The sequence below is a fragment of the Balaenoptera ricei genome, chromosome 11, assembly GCF_028023285.1.
Source record: "Balaenoptera ricei isolate mBalRic1 chromosome 11, mBalRic1.hap2, whole genome shotgun sequence".
Lineage (NCBI taxonomy): Eukaryota > Metazoa > Chordata > Mammalia > Artiodactyla > Balaenopteridae > Balaenoptera > Balaenoptera ricei.
In genome coordinates this window covers 35,395,657-35,412,729 of record NC_082649.1, presented here as the reverse complement: position 1 = coordinate 35,412,729, position 17,073 = coordinate 35,395,657, and the positions used below count along the sequence as shown (strand labels likewise).

The 17,073-nt window shown below is 47.6% G+C and overlaps 1 protein-coding gene across 25 annotated transcripts in view; it reads right to left on the bottom strand.

The window, feature by feature from the left end:
• Positions 1-17,073, bottom strand: part of MOCS1 (molybdenum cofactor synthesis 1) — a 44,849-nt gene that overhangs the window by 26,544 nt on the left and 1,232 nt on the right. For 20 of the 25 annotated variants that reach the window (XR_009505732.1, XR_009505734.1, XR_009505735.1 and 17 more), the window contains exons 2-3: positions 10,851-10,992; positions 9,236-9,403 (exon numbers count right to left, since the gene is read on the bottom strand). Coding sequence is in view for 10 of the 25 variants with exons in the window: in XM_059938762.1 (XP_059794745.1) it covers positions 9,236-9,403; positions 10,851-10,992 (310 nt within the window). In the remaining 15 variants the exon portion in view is untranslated. Of the gene's footprint in view, positions 1-9,235; positions 9,404-10,850; positions 10,993-13,491; positions 13,516-17,073 lie in introns of those variants that run through there. The other 5 variants (XM_059938756.1, XM_059938758.1, XM_059938766.1 and 2 more) reach the window with 3 other exon arrangements.

The window sequence follows — 17,073 nt, the reverse complement described above, 5'->3', positions numbered from 1 at the left end:
TAAATATCTCATAGATCAAAGAAAAAATCAGAATAAAAATTAAGAAATACTTAGAACTAAATGTTATGAAAACAATAGGCTACATTAGGACAGAAACAGAAATAATGAAATAGAATACAAATATACAATAAGAGGTTCAACAAGTTCAAAAGTTGGTTTGTTGAAGAATAGCACAATGGACAAACCTCTTGCAAGACTTAACAACAAAAAGAGATAAAGACACAAATAAACCATATTAAGAATAAAAAAGACAAAACAAGTAAAACTAAGATAAAAAGATAATAAGAAAATATTACCAACAATTTCAAACAACAAATCTGACATAATAATGATAAGTTAAAAAAAAAAAAACCTACCAAAACTGACTCCAAAAGTAGAGAACTTGAATAATACAGTAACTATTAAAGAAATTGAAGCTGCAATTAAAAATCTCCCTGCAAATAAAATACCAGGCACAGACAATTTACACGTGAGCTCTACCAAACTTTTAAAGAAGTGATTACGACCAATGTGATGGTGTTAGAAGGTGGAGCTTTTAGGAGGTGATTAGGTCATAAGGATGGAGGGATGAGTGCTCTTATAAAAAAGATCCTACAGATCTCTCCAGTATCTTCTGCCTTGTGAAGATATAATACAATGAAAAGTCTGTGACCCAGAAGAAAGCCCACACCTGACCATGATGGCACCCTTATCTTGAATTCCAGCCTCCAGAACTGTGAGAAATCATTTGCTGTTCGTAAGCTACCCAATTTGTGGCATTCTGTTTTAGCAGCCTGATACACTACCTAACTCATTCTTTGAAATTTAATACCACAAATCAGTTAAGGCAGGCATGAAAATGAAAAATCATACACCCATTTCACTCATGGATATAAATGCAAAAACTTACACAAAATATTAACAAACTGAACCTAACAGTAGACAAAAGCATAGCAGACCATGCCTAGGTTGAGTGTATTCCAGGTACAATAGCAGAAAAGCTATCAATGTCATTCAGAGTAACAGAGTAAAAAAGAAAAATCATAGATCATCCTAACACACATTAAGAAAGTATATAATTAAAAAAAAACAAACTTAGTACTAGGAAGGGAACTTCATTACCTAAAAGTTATTGTGAAAAAAAAGTAATTTGTGAAAAAAACTTCTGAGAAACATCATTCTAAAACTAACACAACACTGTAAAGCAACTATACTCCAATAAAAATTAAAAAAAGAAAGAAAGAAACATCATTCTAAATGGGGAAACATTAGGAGTATTTTTCTATTACCACTACTATTCAAAATTGTACTTGAGATCCTAGATATTGCAATAGGACAAGAAAAGGAAATTAAAGGCCTAAAGATAGGAGAAAAAATTGTCTTTAGTTGCAGATGATGTGGTTGCTAGTGGAGAAAACTCCAAGGACTCTAAACAGACATATTACAGCATTGATAAGAGAGTGATAAGAATATCAACCACGACAATAATAGAAAATATGATTTTAAACATGGCACTGTAACTCTCAGGATCCTAGCATAAAGCAGAATTCATCCCAGATGGTTAAAATAAAGAATTTAATGAAAGGACTACTCACGAAGGTGTGGGCAGACTTAATGGTCTCAACAATGAATAGTACAGCACTCAGACTAGCAACACTAGGGATCCATAACCATGCCTTGGGCCAAAAGGACCTGGGGAGGAAATTAAGTTAGGAGTCCAGTTAAGTCACCATGGAAGATCGGCTGCCCTGTAGGAGTTTCAGCTCTGAAGGGAACTTAGCTACAGTCAAAAACCCAGTGTAGAAATAGAGCAAGGAGCAGAAAAAAAAAAAAAAAAAACCTGATCTCATTGGCCAAACCCATCAGGAACCCAACAGGCAAGGGACCCTGGGTGATGTAGAGCCTAGGGGCCAACTACCTAGAGCAAAGAACAGGGCATAGGAGGGAAATGGCTGTGGGAAGGTGGGTATGTGAACAAAAAAGATGTCAATTCCCCCCAACTTGATACAATGCAATTAAAATCCCAACAGATACACAAACAATGAACAATCTGTAAAGGGAGTTACAAAAACTATTCCATTTACAACAGCATCAGAAAGAATAAAATACTTAGGATTTAACATAACCAAAGAGGTGAAAGACTTGTACAATGAAAACTACAAAACACTGCTGAAAGAAATTTAAAAAGACATAAATAAATGGGAACACATCCCATGTTCATGAATTGGAAGACTTAATATTGTTTTTGTGTTTTTTGTTTTTTTTTTTAATATTGTTAAAATGTCAATACTACCCAAAGCAATCTATAGATTCAATGCAATCCTTAACAAAATCCCAATGATATTTTTTGTATAAATAGAAAAACCCATCCTAAAATTCATATGGAATCTCAAGGGACCCCAAATGATCTTGAAAAAGAACAAAAAAACTGGAGGTCTCACATTTCAATTTCAGAACTTCCTACAAAGCTACAGTAATCAAATGTGTGGTATTGGCATAAAGACAGACATAAAGACCAATGGAATAAAACAGAGCCCAGGAAGTAAATCCTCACATACACGGTCAAACGATTTCTGACAAGGGTGCCAAGACCATTCAATGGAGAAAGGACAGTCTTTTCAACAAATGGTGTTGGGAAAACTGGATATTCGCATGCAAAAGAATGCAGTTGGACCTAAATGTAAAACAATAAAACTCTGAGAAGAAATCATAGGAATAAAGCTTCATAACATATCCAAGAAATCGCTGCCAAATCCAATGACCCAAAGGCACTGGCAACAAAAGAAAAAACAAACTGGACTTCATGAAAATTTTAAAAAATTGTACATAAAAGACACTATCCACAGAGGAAAAAGGCAACCTACAGAATGGGGGAGATATTTGAAAATCATATACCTGTTAAGGGAGTAATATCTAGAATAATAGAGAACTCATAAAATTCAACAACAACAAAAACAACCCAATTCAAAAATGGGCAAAGGACTCAGAGACATTTTTCCAAAGAAGATATATTAATGGCCAATAAATACATGACAAGATGCTCAACATCACTAACCACTAAGGAAATACAAATCAAAACTACAATGCAATACTACCTCACACTTACTAGGATGGCTACTATAAAAAAAAAAAAAACCCAGAAAACAACAAGTGTTGGTGAGGATGTGGAGAAACTGGAACCCTTCTGCACTGCTGATAAGAATGCAAAATGGTATAGCCACTGTGGAAAACAGTATTGAAGTTCCTCAAAAACCCCAGAATTACCACATGATCCAGCAATTCCACTTCTGGGTATAAGCCCAAAAGAACTGAAAGCAGGGTCTCAAAGAAATATTTGTACATCCATGATCATAGCAGCATTATTCACAATAGCTAAAACATAGAAGCAACCCAAGTTGACCAATGAATGAATTACCAAAATGTAGCGTATTCATACAGTGGAATATAATTCAGCCTTAAAGAGAAATTCCTCAATATGGCACAACATGAATGAACCTCGAGGACATTATGCTAAGTGAAATAAGCCAATCACAAAAAGACAAATACTGCATGATTCCACTTATACGAGGTTCTTACAGTATCCAAAATCATAAAGCTAGAAAGTATAATGGTGGTTGCCAGGGGCTGGGGAAGAAGAGAATGGGGAGTCATTATTTGATAGGTATAGAGTTTCAGATTTACAGGAGACTGGGAATAGATGGTGGTGACGGCTGCATAAATGTGAATGTGAATACTTAATACCAATGAGCTGTACATTTAAATAAGCTGGTAAATTTTATGTTATGTGTATTTTAACACAATAAAAAAAGAAAAAATATCCCAACAGAATTTTCCAGGGAACTTGGTAGGCAGATTCTAAACTTTCCATGGATGGACAAAGCTTAGAATAGCTAAAGCACTGCTGAAGAATAAAAAGGACTTGCCTTATGAGATAATGGACTTATTATGAAGCTACGGAGATTAAGACTGTATGATACTGGCATAGAGGTAGACAAACTGAATAGAACAGAACCCAAAACAGACCAGTGCACACATGGTAGATTTATGGAGGAAGTGGGAACTATTCAATGAAAGGAACTAGAAAAAATGACCATTCACGTGGAAAAAAATGAAACTGGATTCCCTGAAATTATCCACAGATTAACTAGACTTAAAAGCAAAAAGCAAAACTAAATATTCTAGTAGAAACACAGGTAGTTGTTCTGACCTTGGGTGAGGCGTTTCATTAATAAGTACAAAAAGCACTAACCAGGGCTTCCCTGGTGGCGCAGTGGTTGAGAATCTGCCTGCCAATGCAGGGGACACGGGTTTGAGCCCTGGTCTGGGAAGATCCCACATGCCGCGGAGCAACTAGGCCCGTGAGCCACAACTACTGAGCCTGCGCGTCTGGAGCTTGTGCTCCGCAACAAGACAGGCCACGACAGTGAGAGGCCTGCGCACCGCGATGAAGAGTGGCCCCCGCTCGCCTCGCCGCAACTAGAGAAAGCCCTCGCACAGAAACGAAGACCCAACACAGCCAAAAGTAAATAAATTAATTAATTAATAATAAAAAAAAAAAGCACTAACCATAAAAGACAGAACTGACAAATTCAAGAACTACTATTGTCAAAAGAATTGTTACACAAAGTATGGCTTGTTTTTCAAATTGGAAGACATTTGCAACATACATCAAGAACTTGGAACAAACCAATAAGAAAGGATAAATAACCAAATAGAAAAATAGGCACATGATATGATTTGGTTTTAAAGAGAAAAATAAATATACATGGCTAATAGGTGACAAGATGACTGACCTCATTCTAAACAAGGAAGTACAAATCAAGACCACAATAAAATAGCATTTTATACCCAGTCCACTGGCAAAAGTCCAGAATGATAATACTGAATGTTGGGGAGGATCCAGGGGATTCTTACGTACTGCTGGGGGGAGTGTAAAGTAGCACAACCACTATAAGACAATGACAAATTGTTTGCCAAGATGAAACATTCACATATTCAGTAACCCAGCAAATTCCACTCCTAGAGAAACTGTGTACCAAGACACATGAATGAGAATACAAGCATTTAAAGCAGCACTGTTTATAATATCAATAAACTGGAAACAACCCAAATGTTCACTAACAGGAAGTGTGGTATATTCATTTAATGGAACAGGAGATCGCAGAGAAAATGAACTGCAACTCTGGATGACGTATGTTAATTTCAGTTGCGTCAAAAAGAGTAATTCCTGAAAGACTGCACACAGCACGATTCTTATAAAGTTCAAAAACACCATCTCATTTTTAAAAAGCAAGGGAATGATAAACACCACATTTAGGAGTGTTTCCTTGGGAGGGAGGAAGTACAGGGTAGGAAAGTCCACAGAGGTGGTTAAAGATTCTTGCCAGGGTTCTGATTCTTCCAAAAAAATTGATGAGGTAGTGGATTTCCTTAGGAATTCATAACATTATTAAAACATGTAAATAAATTTGTACGAATAAAGTAAAAAAGGCCATGCATGGATCAATAATGAGATTATTTCACAAACCCAGGATTATGATTTAATCTAATTCAAGGTAACTAGAGTCCATCAAAAATAAAATGAAACAAAAAACTTCACGCCATTTCAAAAACCTTTAATGGCTCTCCATTGCATTAGGCCTCTTGTGGGCTCTAAGCTGTGAGAACTGGATACTCCATAATTCATTTCTTCAACATAACGGAAGAAAGGAAAGGAGGAAGGAAGGACAAAACAACAAAACAGGGAAAGCCTGCAGGACTGACTGATTCTCCAACTAAGCTGTCATCTGACAGCGAAAGTCAGTCTTGAAATTAGAATCCAAAATAAGTCCTCTGCAAACACTGCCGACACTATCACAGTATTGATACTTGTATGTTTACAGGCATACCTTGGGGATATTGTGGGTTTGGTTCCAGACCACTGTAATAAGGCAAGTATCACAATAAAGCAAGTCACATGGATTTTTCTGGTTTCCCAGTGCATGTAAGAGTTATGTTTCCACTATACTTTAGTCTATTAAGTGTGCAATAGCATTAGTCTAAAAAAATGTACATACTTTTATTAAAAAATACTTTATTGCTAAAACTTACTACTATTAAGCCTTCAGGGAGTTGCAGTAGTAACAAAGATAACTGATCACAGATCACCATAACAAAAATAATAACAATGAAAGTGTTGGAAATATTGTGAGAATTACCAAAATGTGACACAGAGATACAAAGTGAGCAAATGCTGTTGGAAAAACGGCGCCAATAGACTTGCTCGATGCAGGGTTGCCACAGACCTTCAATTTGTAAAAAAAACGCAGTATCTGTGAAGAGCAGTAAAGCAAAGCACCATAAAGTAAGGTGTGCCTATAGTTCCCCTTTTAATTTCTTTTGGAAAATCTCAAACCTTCACCATCCAACGTGGCAGCTGCTACCTATACGTGGGCACTTACATCAATGAAAATAAAGTTCCAAATTCAGTTCCTCAGTCACAATAGCCGCTTGTGAAGCCCAAGGCTGGCTACCTCATCAGACAACACAGAGAACATTTCCATCACCCCAGAAAGTTGCATTGGACAGCGCTGCCTTACACCCATGAAAAGGAGGGAGGAGAGGAACTTGTTCATACACAAGCCGGGATGGAGGAGTGCTGGAGCATCTTGGGGTTGGTGGAGGGGATCACAGACGGCTGACAGAGAGCTGAGCGGACTTCTCAGGCGGAGATCGACAACACCCGTCCCGAGGCTGACAGCCTCAGGCAGGGACCCGGAGTGACCAGGACAACCTGCTTGGTGAAACCGGCAGCCCCTTCACTCTGCGCCCCCAGGATGGGGTCCCTCGAAACTCTCAGCTGGGAGGGCGGGACAAGTGCTTATGAACATCCCCCTCCCCTTACCCCAGCCCTTCTTCCCTAATAGCCCCACCTGCCCTGCCCTTCGGGGTGGTTTTGCTCTGAAGAAGTACCTCTGGGGAGGATCAAAGGAGCTAGGCTGGGAGATGTCAAAGTGTTAGCAAGCACAGCAGCTGCCATTCGTCTTGGAGCACTGGGGGAGGGCTTGGGGAGGGGTAGAGTTCCCAGCCCCCAACCCCTGCCCCATCAGTGCACACCCTTAGAGCAAGAGATAAATCCTCCAAGGTCAGTCACTGCAGCTGGTCCCTGTCCTAACCAGCATCTGTGTGGTGATAAACCCTTGCCAGCCTCACGCTATCAGCCAGGACCAACAACCCAGGGCCATCAGAGCAGGAAAGCCTGGGAGGTGACCAGCGCATAGATTAGGACACTGAGGCCCAGGGCGGGGCAGGAACCTGCACAAGCTCACACGGCCAGGGGGTGGAAGAGCCCAGAGCGGGAACAGGGCTGCCGCCTCTCCTGGCTCCCTGGCCTCCTACTGAGCAAGGTGGTGGCTTCCGTGGAGACTCTGCGTCCTCCCGTCTGCGCTCAGTCACCCCTCTCTGACCAGCAGTGATCACAGGCTCGCCCACAGGCCCTGGACAGAGGGCAGCTGAAGTGCCCTGACTGAGAGGGCTGGGGCCTGGCAGCCAGCCAGGTCTGGCCCTTTCCTGGAACCCAGGCTGCTTTTCAGGCTCTGAGGGGGTCAGGTCAACTCCCCTGGGACAGCATGTGTAGCCTAGGAATGATGGCAGGATTCCAGGTCAAGTGATCGGTGGGGGTGGGAGGGAGCTGGCCACAGGGAAGGAGGGAAGAAAGAGCTTGCAAGGGTCCCTGGGCTCCTCCTTGGGGCTCCCACAGCACCTGGGCTCCTCACCAGATGGCGGCAGGCTCCAGGGGCTGCTTCCGCCAATAGGCTGGGGGTCCCTGAAGGCAGGGCCTGCGGCTCACTCCCCTCTGATGCCAGCACAGTGCCGGGCACTTAAGAAGGCGTTCCAGAGAACGTTTACTGAACCAGCAAGTGAGGCAGAGAGCTGGGGGCTGGGAGATCCCACCCCGAGCAGCTGGAGCCGGGGCCTCAGCAGTCAAGAACATGGAAACTTATTTTCCTCGGATTCCATCTTTTACAATTAAATGCTCATGGTCTCTGCCTGACCTCGGGGCTTAGAACCAGCATATGGCGAGAGGCTCTGCTGGGCCACACACAGCACTCGCCACTAGCTGGGCATTTCCTTCTCATTTCCTCCCAAGGTCCACCCTATAAGGTAGGTTACCCTCTCTGTCTGAAGGCTTAGGACGGACTTTAAAAGTTGCTCAAGATATACTACTAGTATGAGGTGCAGCTGAGATTCACACGTGGACACGTCATCCTTCAGAGATCGTATTTTGAACCACCTTCACTCATCCAGCAAACACCAGTGAGCCCCAACTGTGTGTCAGGCGCTTCCCTAGGTGCTCGAAACACAGCTGTGAACAGAACCTGCCCAGCTCTGTGAGAGCTTTCATGCTAGTTAATAAGGAGACAGATAAAAACCAACCAAATAACACCACGTGGTAGAGTAGGATCGCCACACTTTTTCTGTTAAAAGGCCAGACAGTAAACACTTTTGGCTTTATTGGTCATATGGTCTTTGTGGCAACTTAGCTCTGCAACAGGGGAGATATGTAAATGAGTGGGTGTGGCTACGTGCCAATAAAACTTTATTAATGGACAGTGAATTTAAAATTTCATATAATTTTCAAGCGCCACAAATGCTATTCTTTTGATTTTCTTTTTCAATCATTTAGAAATATAGAAACTATTCTTAGCTTGCAGGCCGCACACACACAGGTGGTGGCCCGGTTTTGGCCCATGGGCTGTACTGTGCCAACTCCTCGGAGACAGAGCAGCTGGGGTATGTGAGGGGGAATTTAGACAGAGCGGCCAAGGAGGTCTCCCCAAGCAGATGACACTGGAGCAGACCCCTGAATGAGGCAGGCAGGGAGCCCTGTGTTCCTGGCAAAGGGAACAGCATGTGCAAAGGCCTGGCAGTGTGAATGGAGGGGAGGATGGAGGCCAAGTGGCAGGAGAGAGGTCTCTGCAGTTGATGGGAACCAGATCACGTGGGCCTCCAAGCCCTGGTGAGGACTTTAGTCTAAATTTGACATCAAACCACTTGGGCTCTGGCACTTACTAGCTTTGTCACCTTGGGCAAGTTATTGAACTTCTTTGTGCCTCAATTCTTTACAAAATGGGAATAATAATGGTACCTGTCTCAGAAGGCATAGGACTCTGTGAGCATAATGCCTGAAAGGAGTGTTAGCTTCTGATATTAATACTGGAGTCCAGCTGGATGAGGCACGAGCTGGGAGAGGTGGTGGCAACTTTTGCCAACTCACCCACGATGTCCACCACGTCCGGCCGAATGAGCGGCTCCCCGCCCGTGAGTCGGATCTTGTCTACGCCTTCTTTCACAAAGAGGCGGGCCAGGGTTAGGATCTCCTCTGTGGTCAGCAGGTCTGCCTTGGGGGTCAGAGGGACACCGTCCTCGGGCATGCAGTATTGACCTGAGGGGAGGGAGGGGACGTGGAGGAAGGAAGTGACTGCAGCAATCAGGTTGCGATGTCGCCAGTCCCCAACTCCCCCACCAGGCCACAAGTGTCTCCTGAACCCCACCCCAGCCATGAGGAAAGACCCGGCCAAGTCTGAGGTGGCACAAACCCTAGGCCAGATTCTCTTTGGGGCTCACCACTCTCACCTACAGAATTTAACACCCCTTCCCCAGCTGGCCTTGCTGTCCCTCAGGGCTTAAAGATGATAAATGAGGCTGACAGCTCAGCCTGGCTGGAGATAGGGCAGGCCGAGACACTGGCCCCTCAGCGAGGGGCCGCTGGGCGGGGTCTGCCTGGAAGGCCAGGGCCCTGGGCCCATTCCTTCTGCCATCGTTCACCTCCTTCATTTCATCTGGTTTTGACAAACAGGGACCCTTCTCTGTGTGTCCTAAGGTGAAGGAGGCTGGGAGGTGCTCCCTGGCCTGGGCAAAGCTGCTCTCCTCTGTGGCTACACATGTTCTCACACCCAGCCTATCTCCTTCAGGTGATCATCAGTCCCATTTCACAGGTTGGAAAACTGAGGTACCGCCTGTTCAGGGCGAGGTAGCAGAAGGGGATAAATGAGGCGAGCCCTGGCCGGTGAGGGGGGCACCACCTCCTCCCATCAGATCCCATGGTACGGGTTTAATCAGTACCAGCGGTCAGGATCCGCTAGGGGCTCATTCAGTCAAATCAGTGAAGGGTCCAGAATTGGTCTTTTAAGATGGAACAGATTAGGTAACAACATCAGAACATCGGTACTGCACGTAATGAATATTGTTTGGTTAAACATTTACTACACATGCACGTATTTACTGGGCCATGAAGTAAATGTATTTCTTACTGTGAGACAGTGAGAGAAAGGAAGGAAGAAGAGAAGGAGGGAGGGAAGGAAGGCAGGACAGATGGACAAACACACTTCGGAAGTCCCTCCAGCAGTGGATCTGGCCCAGAGCACTCCGCGTGGGGTTATGAAACAAGGACTCTGTGTACTAGCCTGGCCCCAGACAACTCGTCTCATGGGACTGGGGTTGGGGTGTCTTTATAGCTGGCACTGCTGCCTATCTCACTTGTTTACACTGTCCAGCAGTCCCCATGCCACGTCCTGAACCGTGGGGACCGCAAGGAAACAGGAGGGAGGGGAAAGAGCCCCGAAGAGTGGGAGATCCCAGGCCAACCTCAATCCTAAACCCAACAGCAATTCTGTTCTCCAACTTAATCCCAAGTAGAACCCAGCTTCCAGGATCATAAAACTCACCCTTGACCCCTACCTTGCCCCTGAACCCCACCTGGCAAGCAAGGAAGAAGGGCGGGTGGAGTTTTCTAGAAAGAGGAATGGGGAGGATTGAGAAGGATTCCTAGACAGGGGGTGATATGAGGGGCTACTGCAGCAGAGGGACAGGAGCCCAGGAGGGCGACTCACATCTGAGGTTGCACTTCTCAGTGAGGGAGATCCGCAGGTAGCTGTGGCGCCGGCCGAAGCTGTCGGTGAGGAAGGCAGAGAAGGGGGCTGCATGCTCCCTCAGGAACCGCCTCCGTCCGGACGGCACCTGCGACAACAGGGGCTGGGGGAGAGGTGCGAGGAGAGCCCACCTGGGGAGAGCAAGCCCTCTCCCCTCGACCATCCCCTCCCTCCTCTCTGACACCCGCGCACACTGCTAGCCTTTCCATCCACATGGGCTCCGCAGTCCTGGGGGTCTGGTATTCTCCTCTTATTCACAGGTTGGGAAACAGGCCTGGAGGGAAGGACCTGCCCCTCCAAGGTCCTACACTCAGCCCCAGGGTGGAGGACCCCTGCAGGGGTGCAGCTGCCTACCAGCTGGGCAGCAAGGCAGAGGGAAGGGCACTAAGCCCCAGCCGGCCCCCACCTCCTCCCTGTTACCCCTCCCTCAAAGGAAGCCTATCCAGGAACAGCCATCTCTAGCATCTCTTGGATGGGTCACTGGGAGGGCAGGTACCATTTGGCACCTGGCAATCATGCCACCAGACAAGCATGTCCAGAAAGGAGGAGGGAGACAGCAGGTAGCTGAGAGGGAAGGTGGCCTGGGACACGGAAGCCACTTGTCCAACCCAGGCCTCCTATTCCTTACCTTGAGCTCGAAACAGTCACTCACTGTGAGGGAGGGGGTGTCACACAAGCTGCCTCCCCCTTGGGGATGGGGGGCTCTCTGGGGCCTCCTCACCACCCAGGAGGACCCAACAGGCCACACCCCCAGGAGCAGCCGGGGGCCACGCCCAGCTGGGGAGGGTAAACCCACGGGGAAGGCTCCCCTCCCACAGAAGGCCTTGCGGGGAGGACAGCACACTAGGGGGACCTGCAGAGGGAATGAGGCCACCAGCCCCCAGGAAGGGAGAATGGAGGTGCCAGGATGGCCACCACACTAACCCCGTGCCCAGTTTAGTCCTTATCCTTCACCCACCCATAGCCAGAAGAAAGGATTAAGGACCCACTGTTTGGGGTATAAGGGGAGGAGATTGCCCGAGGCTCCCCGCAAGGCCCAAACTCATCCTGGGGAGAGAAAGGAGGCAGCCAATCTTACCCTTTCCTAAATCTGAACTAGCTTGCTCTCTCCCCCCTTCCCCACCCCCCCATTTAGAACACAGCCCTGGGTCATGACATGTTGATGAGATAACTGCTCCACAGAAGTTAATGTTTGCAAGGCATCTTAAGGTTTCCAAAGAATGTTCTCTGTTCCATCCCCACACCTAAAGGGATTATTATAACCAACTCTTGAATGGGGTCCAAGAACACCCCTGGCAGAACCAGGATGCAAATCCAGGTCTTCTGATTCCAAGTTCTAAATTCTTTCCCCTAGTTGCATAGGGTGTGTCCAAGAAGGTACACGGGATGGTACATAGGGCGGGGAGAAGTCATTTCTCTAGAATCTTTAGAACAAAGAAATCATGACTGTGGTGGTCATCCGTGAGGTCTATGGATAAGATTCTGGACTGGGGACACACTGGGAAAGTTCTCTAACTCCTCCAGGCCTGCTCTCCCAGCTGTTAAATAAGAACACAGTTGTGGGCTAAGGTTGTCTTGCTGTAAAGGACGGGGCTAGTCAGGACACTGGTAGGGAAACACCCAGGATTCTCATGATCTTGTAACCTAAGAAAGCAGGCCTCCAGCCCTCCTAAGGTCCAGGAAGAAGAAACATTTACTTCAGAGACCTCCTCAGCCCTGGCTACATGTTAGAACCATCTGGGGAGTTGAAGAAAAAAATTCTACTGGAGACCAGCTGAATTCAGATCTCCAGGTGCTCTATTTTTCACCTCTCCAGGTGATTCTAATGTATAGTCAAGGGCCACTGACTGACTCAGGAGGTAGAAGGGATACGAGAGAGAGCAGGGGGTGCTTCATGACTCTCCTGGGTCCATAAAACTGACCTCGCTCTGCCCGCCCCAAGACCAGTTTCCCACGTCCTCTAAGAAACCCTGCTCACAGCCCCGTGACGAGAAAGTAGCCGTCATTTCTCTGAACTGCAGTCTGAAATAATAACAACAGTGTTCCTCCTTCTCTACTCACCCCACAGCCTTTCCACCAGTACCCCTGGGGGTGGGGCAGGGACGCTTCAGAATCACGTGTCCCATCCCGGGACTTCCCTGGTGGCGCAGTGGTTAAGAATCGGCCTGCCAATGCAGGGGTCACGGGTTCGAGCCCTGGTCCGGGAAGATCCCACACACCGCGAAGCAACTAAGCCCGTGTGCCACAACTACTGAGCCTGCGCTCTAGAGCCCGCGAGCCACAACTACTGAGCCCACACGCCGCAACTACTGAAGCCCATGTGCCTAGAGCCCGTGCTCCGCAACAAGAGAAGCCACGGCAGTGAGAAGCCTGCGCACTGCAATGAAGAGTAGCCCCCGCTCGCTGCAACTAGAGAAAGCCCGCACGCAGCAACGAAGACCAAACGCAGCCAAAAAAATAAATAAAATAAATTTATTAAAAAAAAAAAAAAAAAGAGTCCCATCCCCATCGGCCACCACAGTCCAGGAGCTCAGACACCTGGGAATCAGCAGCTATTCACAAGTCAGTGATTTGTTAGTCCCCCCAGACCTCACCTCCTCACCTGCCAAGATGCCCTCCTCACCCTAATCTTCACATCCTGGGAGAGGTGGCTGAGTGAGGGAGGAGCCAAAATAAAGCCAGGAATAGGGAGCAAGTGAGAGGACCAAGGAGCATGACTCAGCAGAAACCGGAGAATGGAATTAGGCCCTCTGTTCTGGCCATGGGAGGGGCAGGCCAGATTTCACTTTTGAGACCTGGAGTAACCTTATCTAGATTCATTCAGACTCTGTACAGCCAGTAGCTGACGAAGCCTCCTAAACACACACACACACTCTCTCTCTCTCTCTCTCTCTCTCGCCCTCTCTCCCCGCCAGGATTGCAAACTCCGCACTTGGGTATTAACACACCTCATCCCTGCCTCCTCTCTCCTCCAACACTGCATGCCCTACTTTCCTTCTTCCATTTTTTTTTCTTCCCTTTAAACTCCCTGGAGGAAAAAATATCAGCACCAGTCAAAGGAGCCCAGAATCCTGGGAGAATTACTGGGCTGATTAGACGGCAATGCCTCTTGCCCAGGAGGGGCTGGGACATGTCAGAAGCAGAACACCCTTAGCTGCTCGTATTTCCCGGCCCTGGCCCTGGACCAGGCTGTTTCCCCTGGGTGGGAAGCCTTCCTGCCTGACTCTGTTTCCCGGTGTCATAGCAGGTGTCGAACCGCTGTGTCAATGAACAGACAGGCAGGTCCCTAATCCAGAGGGAAAGGTGGTGCGTGGAAAACCCAGTTACACTGGGGTTGCCATTCATTTCTAGGCTGGTCTCTACTGTCAAAATGGTTTAGCCTCGTACAGTGGTTCTCAGCTTTTGTTACACATCAAAATCACCTGAAGACCTTCTAAGACGTGCTGATGCCAGAGCCCCAGCCCAAAGACGCGGACTCAACTGCTCTCTGGGATGGGGCCCTAGTGGTTTGTCTGAAACGTCCCTGTTCAGCTCTGCAGCCCAGGCTGAGAACCACTGGCCCTGCCACACCAGGACCCAGTGCCATTTTAATCCGGGTGGCTGCGGTTCTGAGCATAGGCTTGGGGAGCAGGCAAACTTGAATTAGAAGCCTGGCTCTGTTCCCAGCTAGCTGTAGAGCTAGTCGCCTACCATTCTCTAAGCCTTAGCTTCCTCGTCCATAAAGTGTGGACATGATCCTACCTAACTCAACCGGAGGAGCTCCTGTCACACAGCAGGTGTTCGGGAAGTGACTGTTCCCATTCTCTTAATCTAACTCCTACGTACAAACATCCATTCACCATGTATCCATGGAGGGGCACTGTGTGTGTGTGCTGTGACTAGTTTTCCCACTCTTGTCAGCTTCCCTCGTCTTGCAAAGCCCTACTCAATGGGAGAGGGCCCAAGGCTGGGGTTTCAGACCTGCTGTCACACCACTCAAAGCAGGACAAGTGAGGTCTGAGCTTCCCAAGAACCACAGATACTAGTGCTACAACCAGGAACTAGGCAGCCTACCACATGCTACTGGTTATATCTTGTCTACCGACCCAGTGCAGACTGGGATGGAGTGGGGAAGTGGTAGGAAGGAGTTAGTTAAAGGAGGGACCCTGCCCTCAGAGTGCCTTCTCGAATATTCACTAACCTTGGGCCTTTGATCTGAATGATAAAGGCCAACCCCCAAACAGGTCTGGAGTGTAGACACTAGAGGAGCAGGAGAAAAAGAGCACAGGCCAAACCCAAATATCAGTGGCCCTGATTTACCTGCTCTTTGGGAGGATGTATACCCAGGGTGGCTCAAAATTAATCTCTATGAAATGAGGGGACCTGGCAAAGTGCCCAGCCCCAGGCCTTGACCTCTGCTCCCCCTCCAGCCCCACCCTAAGTGTGAGGCCTTCACACCTGTGGCTCCCAGCAAGGATAAGTCACGCTTCGCTGAAACAAAGCTGTTGAGGAGCTGGGCAGGTTGGAAGTCCAGGCAGCCCCCTGAAAGGTCTCCTTTCCTTCCGCGTGTGACTGCCCCGCCCTGGCCCTCCTCATGTACCAGTCCCTTCCTGCACAGACCTCTCCCACGTGTGTTCTCTCCGACCCCCCGAACAGCTGGGTGCCTTTGCCTGACACAGAGTCATCCTTTCCTCTGCCCCTGCCCCAGGGAAGCAGGCCCAGGACCCGAGGCCAGCCCCTTGTCATCCCAACAAAGCCTGCAGGGAGCCTGAGAGGGAGAAACAAGGGTGTAGTGCTTGCAACTGGGGGAAGCCCTCTGTCCTGCTGCCCCAACCAGGCCGGAGGGAGCTGTGTCTCCCCTACCCGCCTCCCCTTTGCCCCTGCAGAAGTTCCTCGATCTGCCCCGGGACCAAGCCCAATGCCCCCATCCACTGTCCTCACAGCCAGCTCCCTCCCCTCACTGCACATCTCTCCCACACCTACACCCCGACACACAGACAACACCCAGGGGCTTTCCCCCGCCTCTCCAAGCGCTTCCCATCCCAAACCAGACCTCAGGGCCCCGTGTAGGGTATAGGGAAAGGCACCCTACAGGAAGGGAAGGGAGGACAGGGGTTCCAGATGCCCCCACCCCTGCTCCTGCCAACTGGCAAGCTCGGTGGATTGGTTGAACATACCTCTGAGATTCTCCTAAGGACATTCTGTGCCCTCCCCCACTGAGTACAGATGGGCTAGTCCATCCCACTGGTTTTAAAGACAGGAAGAGAGGGGAAGAGACAGGCCCAGGAGCCGCGTCAAACTAGGGGCAAAGCGAGCATGAAAGCCTGGGGGTCCCTGTCCAGTGCTCTGTCACGTGCACCCTCACCAGATCTGTTTCAAACAGCCAAAAAATACCTGCTAACTCTACTGCCTGCAGAGCACCGGGTAAGCACTGTACCGAGAAAGGCAGGGGAGCACCCAGCACCCAAGGAGCAACCTGTCTGCTGAGGATAACCCTGGTGGGGAATGTCCAGGGTGGGAGGTCTGTGATCAGATAGTTGACAGAATGACTATCCTGAGTGTCCAGGTGGGAGGGGACTTAGGGGACACAGTATGTGGCAATGGCGGCAAGCATAATAATTACAACAAACATGTGCAATACACGTGCACAGCACGTACATGTGCCAGGTTTTGTTCTAAGTATATATATATATAAATTATATTAACTCCTTTAAGCCCTATAACCACCTTATGAAGTAGACACTGTTATTCCCATTTTACAGAGGAGAACACTGAGGCACTGAGAAGACTTGCTCAAGTTCACACACCTAATAAGTTGTAGGGCTGGGATTCAAACCGAGGCATTCTGAGTCCACCTTCTTACCTGCTAACTCTACCTGCCCTCATGGTGTAAAGGAAAGGGTAAGAGCAGCCTCTCTTTCACTCTCCCCGCAGAAAAGAAGCAGGAGCACAAGTGTTAAGAGTTTGAGCTCAGGTTCCCTTACTTTACAGCTCAGGGACTCCAGGGAAGTTAACTTCCATGAGCACCCTCACCTGAAAATACAAACTCTACTCACTTCACATGGTTTATTGTGAGGACTGAGAGAGACCACGAATGAAGCCACTTAGCACAGGATGAAAGGCACAAAGTAAATTAGAGGCAAGGGGGAGAAGAAACTTCCCTTTTCCTGAATTCTTTAAAGATCTCTCATCTTTGCTTTCCCAT